Source organism: Pagrus pagrus (assembly GCF_965226575.1).
Source record: "Pagrus pagrus genome assembly, chromosome: 10".
Lineage (NCBI taxonomy): Eukaryota > Metazoa > Chordata > Actinopteri > Spariformes > Sparidae > Pagrus > Pagrus pagrus.
The window spans coordinates 30,610,222-30,620,692 of record NC_140194.1 but is presented as its reverse complement, the minus strand read 5'-3'; the positions used below and the strand labels follow the sequence as shown (position 1 = coordinate 30,620,692).

The window sequence follows — 10,471 nt, the reverse complement described above, 5'->3', positions numbered from 1 at the left end:
GCTAAATTGTGCAACTTGACACAGATTGATGCAGCGGTATTAAAATCCACCAATTTTGTTTGAGTCATTTCAAATCAATTAATTGTAATAATGCAGGGTTGTCCCCGAGGGCCAATTAAGGACTTTTAATAGAAACACCCAGATACGCAACATTATACAGTACAAAACTATACAGTATTGTGTTAGCCTATATAAAACTAATATGCTGTTTATTGCAACTTTCTTAACAATGTAGGTAAAGCATAAAACTAGTTTATAATACAAAACTATATATAATACAAACTACATACAACAACACAGTACAGTCAGCCAGGAGCAGGTGTTGCATACTGTATGTTTAGGTTACATGAAGTTCAGTGATTAAGTATGGGGCTGTGATGATCAGTGCAGCAGGCAGCCAGCACAGAGGTCAATGGTCTTTTCTCTCCTGTTGGGAGTCCTGAGTCTACAGGCTCCACCGGCTCACTGATGACTGACACTGATGAGGCCTGATCTAAAAGAGGACCAGCACCTACCAGGTCTCAGCTCTGTCACTCTGGGTTCTCTGTTAATGCATCATCCCGCCACCTGCTGGTCCACCAACATCACAACCGCTTGTTCTAGTAGTTTATGACTCATTAGTCAAGCTACAAGTTGCAGATATATTACTTTCATGTTACACATTCTATACATTACATATAATATGTATCATTAAAAAAACCTACATAGTTTATTTCTTATCAGTCTGTCAGGTAACAAAACAAGCTGCTAGTCTTGTTTTTATATTATCAGACAGGCTCATTAAAATTGGAAAAGCCTTTAAAAGCTTTCATAATGTTAATCTCCATTGGTTTTATATTTTGGACACATACAGAGAAAAATATCCGTTTTAATTTCTAAGTGACAGTTACGGATATTTTTCCCACTGACTTCCTTGAAATCATATAGTGACCTCTGTCAATCTCTAATTATGGTCACTCACTCTGGATTTAGTTAAGGTTTGGCTCCCATTCAGATCCTTTATTTTGGCATGTTCTGTCAGTTGAATTTCCCTATTTAAGAATTTAGTTCAGTTGCTAGTCCAATTTTGAATTGTGAGATTGGGCCCCATGCTTCATCACTTCCATCATGGAAGAAGTAGTGAATATTGATATATTTTTATGGGTATATGTTTTATTTTCCTCACAAATTGACTTTCTCAATGGTTCTGTATGTACGTCTCTCATTTTGTGTACGCATTGTTTTATTTTTCTCAACCATGTAAATATGTAATAAAATCAAGCCATTAGTACTTTCCCCTAACCTCCTCCTCGGCCACAATGAGCCAGGAAATATTTCATAAATAGACTATATTGAAAATTGAAATGCAAGGAGAATACCTATGAGAAACTAGGGTTGTTTTATCCTCATAAAGACTTTCACGTTTTATTAGTCTCTAGTGTGTAGTTATTCTGTAGCATTCACAGACCTCATGCTTTTTGAAGAAATGCATCCCAACACTCAACTTCATTATGACCTACTTACCAGGTGAGCACGGAAGCGTTAAACATCTTTAAAACGTGCTGTAACACTGGCCGTCTTGAACGTACTCGTATAGAGCTGACTGTGATTGGTCCGTTGGCTGTACCTTATTTCCTGGAGGGCTTTCAAGCAGCTCCGTTAAGCCGAGGCGTAACCGACAGCAATGTTAATACTAAGAAGGTGTTGACTTCAAAATAAAATGACGAAACAAAGGAGTGATGACGTTTTCACGTGAAATGACACAGTTACACTTTCAATGACCAATGGTTCCTGACAGCGGTGTATTTACATTAAAAAAAAACCCAGAAGTTTATGACTGCAGTTTTTTTAAACGATGTTTTGTAACAATTCTTCGACTTCAAACACTGAACATAATACATCTGAGTTTATGAGAAATATCTATACGAGGCCATCCTCAGGTTTTAGGTTATTCTTAAGCTAACCAAATATATTTAGATTTTTCCTCATTAACACTCCGTGAATGATTTCGTTTGCTGTCCCCCCCCCCCCCCCCAGTCATGAGACAAAGGAGTTCATTTTGAAAATCTTAAACCGGAAGTCCGTTTGTTTTCCAGGCTAGCTGACAAATGCTACACAGAGCAGCGCTTTCTAGAAAGTGTGCGTTTACAGGAACGTGTCTGTGTAAGAGGAGACTGTCCACAAAGACTGTTTCACAAAGCGGGCCAGTTTGTGTCGTCGTTTAAATATACAGCCGTCCTCCTTCATGAGCTGAGCTACGGCATCTGCAACACAGTGTAACAGATGCTTTCTGCTCCATCACACCTCCAAATGTAAGCACGAGTCAGTTTATAACAATGGGTTCATGCTAGGCTGTGAACCAGAAAGTGACTGAACTTAATGGTTGTCATTGACTCTGTGTGTGTCAGTGTGTATTCTTGCTTTTCTAGCTAGTATGAAGACCAAATGTCCCACACAATAGAAAGATAAGGGTGGTAGGGGGTTTGTAGGTAGTATTGTAATAGCTGTGTGTGTGTGTGTGTGTGTGTGTGTGTGTGTGTGTGCCCCCCCCCCCCCCCCCCCCAGATGATGCCTGCCTGCGGGGACATAATGGACAGTGGCAATCCGAGCCGTGTATGTCGGCCCCAGCGCATCAGTGAATCATCCCAGGTCAGTGCCTGTGTGTCAGTGCAGGGAGCGACTAGAGCTGATCCACGGTCAGTTTTACATAGAAATCAAACAGTTTAGAACTTCTTTGCCAGCTGTTTTGTCACATCTACAGACTAATGTCAGTTTCCTCTGAGCCACAGTCTACCGAGGAACCCACCCCTGAAGCTGACACCTGTCACCTGCATTGCTCACATTATTATGGAATTATTGACTGTTTATTAAGACACCAGACTTTCAGCAGACAGGCCTCACTGGAATGTGCACACAATGTTGTGTTTGAACTATTAGAACAAAGTAAGCAGCACTTCCACTGAATATTTTAAACATGCATTCTTTCCATCAGCTACCATATTTCTCTTCCCTGTCTGCATATCTTCCTTTCTTTGTGCTATCCATTAGTAGATAGCACGGAACAGTCAATAGGAGTGTGGATTGCATTACCCACTTACTTGTACTCAAATGTTAAGTTTAAAGCCCTTTGTGGCTCCATAGGAAGCTGCATGTAATCGGATAAATTGCCTGTTGGACTCAGAACCACATTGCGGTGTTGTGTTTGCAGGTGTTCCACTCTGTGGATCAAGGTTTTGAGGTGTTGCAGGGCCTCAATGAGCAGCGGCGCCACAGCCAGTTCTGTGATGTGGTGCTGGTGGCTGACGACCAGCGGGTCCCTGCTCACCGAGCCCTGCTGGCCGTCTCCAGCCCATACTTCCACTCTATGTTCACCTTGGGCATGAGGGAGGAACGCCAGGAGGAGGTACTCAGGATGCTGAAAAGACATTATTTTCTACTGTAGATCATTTGAACAACCTTTGTCTTTGTCCCACTTCCTCATTGTGTGTTTCTTCCTTATTCTGTCTTATTTATTTTCTTTGTGTCAATTAACATATATAGATTATTAATGGTAATGTCAATAAGAGAACACTCTCACTGTGATAAATGTGTAGATTGATGGTGTACAGTACACGTTCATTATCATATGTCTGACTCCTGATTCACCTCTGTTGTCGTCCTCCTGTCTGCAGGTGGAGCTGGTCGGGATGTCCTACATTGGTCTGAAGGCTGTAGTGGACTTCTTGTACAGCGGGCAGCTGCCATTAGATGGAGGAAACATTGACTATGTGCTGGAAGCTGCCCACCTCCTGCAGGTAAGAAAGTGGACAGACTCTGATCAACACGTCATAATAAAGAACAGGCTTTTAATGAGAACAAACAGGGTTCTGCTCGGCTGTAGGTCAAGCTTAGAGGTGAGAATGCATCACTGCCCCTATTTTCAACAAAACTGAACCAGGTAACTTAGATATTGTCTGCGATGAAATGTAACGAAGTACATTTACCCAAGTTCTTTGATTAAGAACAATGTTGACATACTTGTACTTTCCTTGAGTATTTCTGTTTTCTGCTGCTTTACTTCTACTCCAGTAGATTTTGGAGGCAAATAACGTATGTTTCACACAACTGCATTTTATTTGATAACTTTAGTTACTAGTTACTTTGTAGATTACATTCCGTACCAGACCCAAAGTAGCTAATTTAAATGAATTTATTTAATCAAACTATCAGATAAAAACAAACAATGCAGAATATCTGATCTGATAATCTGGTTTAACTCATAATATACAGTATATGCATACATGTAAAAATATGTACAATTTATTTTTACTTGTACTTTTCATACTCAAGTACAATTCATATCAGATACCTTAAGACTCTGTTTCAAGTACTAATTTGTATGGGTGACTTTCACTTTTACCAAAGTATTATTTTAACACAATATCTTTATTTTTACTTCACTTTGATGACTTTTGGGTACTTTTTACATCACAGGATATTGTGTAGTATTGCAATAAATGATCGGTATAATGAGGGCAAGGCTGGCAAGGGAAGTTTAAGGAAGCATTTGTCATTCTTTTCAGATGTGGAGACTGTCTTATTCTTTAACTTGGATTATTTCGCATTTATTAATGCAATTATCAACTATGCATATGTACAGCAGGTTTAAAACCATGTGTAGGTGTATTTTAAACTAGTGAAACATTATATTTATCTTGAACTACTGTTTGTTATATTGTGTTATAAGACATTAATTTACTGTTTATACACCATTTATGAATGCATCTTAGGATGCATTTAAGAAAAAGAAAAAAAACATTAATAAGAATTTTAAGAAAGCCCTGTTTAAAACTGTACAGAGTATTACAGTGTTAAATAGCAGAACTGCTGTTGTTCAGATGTGGCATGTGGTGGATTTCTGCTGCCGGTACCTGGAAAGGGAGGTGACCGAGGACAACTACCTGTACCTGCAGGAGCTGGCTCTGCTCTACAGTCTGGAGAGACTCAACACATTCATCGACCACTTTATTCTCACACGCTTCGCTACGCTCTCTTTCACCCCTGATTTCCTTCGTGACATTCCTTTACACAAACTCACCTTCTACCTCTCCAGTGGCCAGGTAAATACTCTATGTTGTTTATGTGTTAAAATTGAAAGTTTATACTGACCTTTGGACCACAACACAACAGCGGATTCAGATGTTAGGTAAGAATATGAGAAGCCACTACAATCAATCTCTGAGCTCCTCTCTTCATCGTTAGGTTCAACATGACAATGAGCAGGCACTTCTTCAGGCTGCCCTGCAGTGGCTCAGTCAGTGTCCCGAGCGGTCCATCCATGCCAGACAACTTCTCTCCCACATCCGCTTTCCTTTGATGCCAATGGGGGACTTAGTGGACCGGGTGCTGCCAGCTGTGCGGGCCCTGCTGCCAGAGGAAGCCGGCTGCGAGGCCCTGGTGGAGGAGGCTCTGGTGTACCACGCCAGGCCCAGCGCCCAGCCGCTCCTACAAACAGGACACACTACGCTGAGGGAAGGAGTAGAACGACTGCTGCTGATTGGAGGGGAGGTACAGATGGAAATCTGTTTACTGTTAAATTCAGTTTAACAATTATGTTACGGTTAGAAGCTTCACGGACAAACAGCGTTGCAGCTTTCTCCTAAAGAGCTGAGGAATATTGGGACTTGTTTTAAAACAAGTGAAATGGCTCCATACAACTTGTCAGTGTACTCCTTGGAAGCCCAGAGATCCCAGATTGATATGAAAGGACTTATTCACACACCCACTTCAGATGGGGTGTGTGGGGTGTAAAAATAAATATTTTCTTTCGTAGCAATTTTTAGATGTTACAGCCTTAGTGAAAAATGTTCTGATTAAATATGAAATTTAGAGTTGCTGGCAGAGCGTCGGACTTCAGTTCTACTTGATTAGCAAAAATGAAGACTTGAGACTTAGATACTTGACTTAATTGAGAATATTTAAGCCTCAAGTGTTGACCTTGTAATTGATAACTTGTAACCATAAAACTATATAAGACAACAGCTGACAGGCTTTACACAGCCATACAAGCCATACTTATGAAGTCTTGCAACTTGACATGAGACCTGCAATTCATAGTCCTGAGACTTTAGACTACTGCTTGACTTGCTATTGTATGAATGAATGAATGAGTGAAGCTTTTATTATAAGTAATGCATACACTCAAACCCAGCATAGGCAACAAGCCAGGACCAGAGTAGAGAAACAACTAAAGCACCTTTCACCATCAAATATTCAGACCATCATAGAGTAGAAGAGAACTCCTATATCACTGATAGAAACTGTGTAGTGCTGAAAAATCTAAATTATAATTAAAACGTGTTATGACATGAAAGGGACTTATTTCAAATGAGTCCTGTCATTGAAACTAGGCAGAACAGAAACTCATCAGATTCCTCTAACCTCCTCTCTTTACTTTACGAGGTGTCGGAACGTGGAGAGGAGCTCAGTGCCAATGTTTGCCGGCTGGACAGTGAAACAGGAAGCTGGGAGGTGGAAACAGAACTGCCAGCTCAGCGGAGCCACCACTCCCTGGCAGTGCTGGGGGGCTTTATCTTTGCTGCAGGAGGCAGCTCTTCCAGGGACAATGGTGGAGACGCTGCCTGTAACCTGCTGTACAGATACGACCCCCGCCACAATCAGTGGACCAAGGTACTGTACCACAGAGCCAGTTCTATGCTCCTTATGTATTACTTTTCAGTTTACAAACAAACACAGTCTACAGTATATAGCATACACAAAACTTTGAGATTTGGATTTGACCTCAAGCACAAACAGCAGTGAAAAACATTGTGTGAAAGAGGTCATCTGGGAAGGCATCAGATTAAATTCCCTACCCTCCAGCTACCATTATTTATACTGTCTTGAAGCAGTAGCCCAGACACAATGTCAGTGTGATGTTTTTCCAGGGTGCTCCAATGAACCAGCGGCGAGTGGATTTTTACTTGGGGGCAGTTGGAGATTGCCTGATCGCTGTGGGTGGGAGGAACGACACCGGAGCTTTGTCCTCCGTGGAGGTTTATTTTCCTGCTGAGGACTGCTGGTCCTACGTGGCAGGACTGCCCAGGTATGAAGGAACACGTCATCACTGGGTCTGTTGTTTCATGGGGAAATTTCTCCGGTGGATGGGTTGCCATTAAAAATTGTTGCAGGATGTGTTCTCACGTATTACTTTGGTGGCCGCACAACTTGTCAAGTAAACACTTTGGTAAAGCTGCATTTATCAGTATTTTAATATGCACAATGACATTGTAACAATGTAACTGTGACTTTTATGTCGATAGCTGTTACCGAAGGCATTATGTTTTCGGGTTGTCCATACGAATATCTCAAGGTCAACTTCACTGTGACAAAGAAATTATAGCTGATAAATCTAGCCGATAATACAAAGCCATATTGCTTTTGTTGACTTAACAGGTGCAGCATTTACACACAGTAGGTGGCGGCATGCACCTTTAAAGTTGTTTTGTGAGCAGCCAATAAAAACAGAAGAACAACAACGCAGAACTGCTGCACCTGTGTAGAGCCACAAATGTCCTCACTGGTCTGGACGTTGTTTTTAAGTCTGATCACAGCTATGGAATGTCAAATAAACCATCTTTGCTCACCACATCCTAGCTTTTCTTACACTCAGGTGTGCTTATACTACAGGTTAGCAATTTATTTAAAAACATTTAAAAAATGTTAATTTCTATTATCACTTATTTTATCGGTATCGGCCATGAGAGTCAGGTAATTATCAGTTATCGTATCGGCTGAACAAAATCCATATTGTGCATCCATAATTACAATATTATATCCTGCAAAAACTGTTCTGGCCCTTATTCAACGCTGTAGCTCAGGAACAGCAACTTGACTGGTGCGTCGAGGCTTTTCACCATAAGGCAGTTATTCTAGTTGTTTCTTTATCATCATGATGAATTTTTACAAGAAAACCAATTTTTATTGAAAGTCCTCCATTTTGCTTTGTGAATTCTGTCTGTTTTTTAGGTTTACTTACGGCCATGCTGGCACAGTCCACCGTGGTATAGTCTACATCTCAGGTGGTCATGACTATCAGATCGGCCCATACCGCAGAGATGTCCTGAGTTATAATCCATCACGGGGCAGTGATGTATGGATGGAGCGCCAACCCATGTCTCTGGCCCGGGGCTGGCACTGCATGGCCTCCCTCACCAACCTTATCTATGCAATTGGTGGCAGCAATGACCACGAAGACACCACAGAGCGCTTCGACATCCTGCAGGTGGAGTCCTACAACCCAAACAGTGGCCAGTGGACCCGGGTGGCACCGCTGCTGCTGCCCAACAGCGAGGCAGGGCTGGCAGTCTGGGCAGGGAGGATCTATGTGCTTGGGGGCTACAGCTGGGAGAGTATGGTGTTCTCCAGAGCTACACAGTTTTATAGCCCTGACAAGGGGACATGGGCCAGAGGGCCAGACCTGCCTAAACGCATCGCAGGGGCCTCAGCATGTGTGTGCACTGTGAAGCCCTCACCATCATCACCCTCTCTGGAGGAGAAGAAGAAGATGGGACAAGGAATGAAAGGAATGTGAAACCCAACGTAACAACAGTGATGAAGGACCTGCTCTTCATGCATAAATACAAGGCATGCTCATTGAGACAGACGACGCTTAATTCATCCTTCTGATACAAAATCTTTAATAGAAGATAAATGTTTTCTTGCAAGTCAAGAGGCACTGCAGCACCACGCCAAGTCAGAGGAGAGGAGCGATAAGGCCCAACATTGAATTAACCAGAGTTTTTCTTTGGTAAGAACACCTGATAAATGTATGTTGACAAAAACTACATGATATGATAGACAGTCTTTTTTCTGCATTTGCATTCACAGTTAGATATATTCTGGAGAGAGCAATCTTTTTTGTGTCCTTGGTACGGTAGATTCAAAAGTATGCTATGAATTCAGACGTCTCTGTGTTTTTAAAGTGACTACGAGGAACTTTCAAGTTTTATGAAACAGTCTTGTCATTCCTCTGATGATTAAAAATGACCTGTTACAGCAAACAAGACTGCTACATTTATAAAGTTATTATTAATGCCTGTGCTCGGGTCCGAACACATATATCACATATAAATACATGACCTCATCGCGATACATTCTGCAGTCTCTCTGTCACTCGCTTCCAAAACAAATGCACACGTTGCCGGCACGCGCTAGCAAAGATCTTTACAACATCAGTCGCTGGTTTCATAGCGCTTTTGTCAAAAGGGTCCGTCAGAATCAACAAAAACTGAAAGTTCCTCGAAATCACTTTAAAGTCTGAAAATGAAAGCTGGTAGAAGCTCCAAGGCTGGACGGTGGATTAATATTAAGTGTTAACCTGCAAGACATGAAAGGGTGGGAATGATATTCAAGTCTGCACTGTGGACAAATCTACACATTTACACAGGAAAGACAACAAGGATGTTGAAATAAAACTGGGTGCACAGGTAGATTGTTTTGTACAATTCTGACTGTTTGGAACCATTACATAAGGAAAAGAAAAACCTGCCACAGTGTCTTGATCCTAAAATGTAGGCTACACATCATGTGACAGCATGGCATGCAGCAGCAACCAGCAACCAACATCTTTCTATTTGTTTTCTAATTTCCTACCCTTGTTTTGTTCAAGCCAAGAGCCAATTATCATAGAATCCACACATATTGTAGTGGGCAGAACCACAAAAATTGTAATGTTTCAAATTTTCGAGAGTCCTCTTGGGTCCTCACACCAGCTGCAGTTATGTAGTCCATTGCTAAACTAACTTGCTCTATACGGCAATATACAAACGGTGCTTTATTTCCATGTCCTCTACATCCTGGATCCACAACAAGGGGTCCGTGACCTCTAGGAGGTCATCAGTATTGCAGGGGGCCCATTGTTTGATAATACTTTGAGTTTTCTAGCCCAAAAATGTGTCCAACGTATTGTAGCAGAGATTAATTCATTAAAATAATTTAATGAGACAACATTCATGGTAGTCTACCCATAATTGCAATGAACAAGCTGGCTGAAAACAACAACCAACTGTTTCAGAAATGACTGAATTTCAACTGTCAACCTGCTGCCAGACTGGATATCTACCTTACCTTACCGCAGGGCTGAGCAAGTTTTCAGTTACAGAGGTTTGACCAGTGCAAAAACAACACAAATGCATTTATTTGTTTGGGAGGATGGGAAAGATAAAATGTAAGTCTGCTTTTATTTGTGGAGCTTATCTTACAACAACTGTAGCTGATTAACCTACAGTATACCTGAGCATTAGCACTGGACAAACAGTTTTGTGCTCGTCCTCTGTCAGACACTGGGTCATTCCTGTCCCTCAGAATCTTCACTACAGCTCCAAGGTCAGTCTGGCTTGCACTACTAAAAGCATTAGCAGTGATATTGTCCAACAAAGATATTGTAACTGATGTCTCCACAGAGTATAAAACTGCAATAAATGAAATGAAATACATCATTATTTATGTGTTG

General features: G+C 41.4%; 1 protein-coding gene across 1 annotated transcript; it reads left to right on the top strand.

Moving 5' to 3' along the window:
• Positions 1-2,082: 2,082 nt before the first annotated feature.
• On the top strand, positions 2,083-10,454 carry klhl36 (kelch-like family member 36). The gene is made up of 9 exons (XM_084365000.1): positions 2,083-2,291; positions 2,545-2,628; positions 3,188-3,382; positions 3,651-3,773; positions 4,857-5,078; positions 5,221-5,526; positions 6,421-6,648; positions 6,906-7,063; positions 7,987-10,454. Exons 2-9 carry the CDS (start codon positions 2,545-2,547, stop codon positions 8,549-8,551), a joined length of 1,881 nt encoding a protein of 626 aa, XP_084221126.1. The 5' UTR covers positions 2,083-2,291; the 3' UTR covers positions 8,552-10,454.
• Positions 10,455-10,471: the final 17 nt, after the last annotated feature.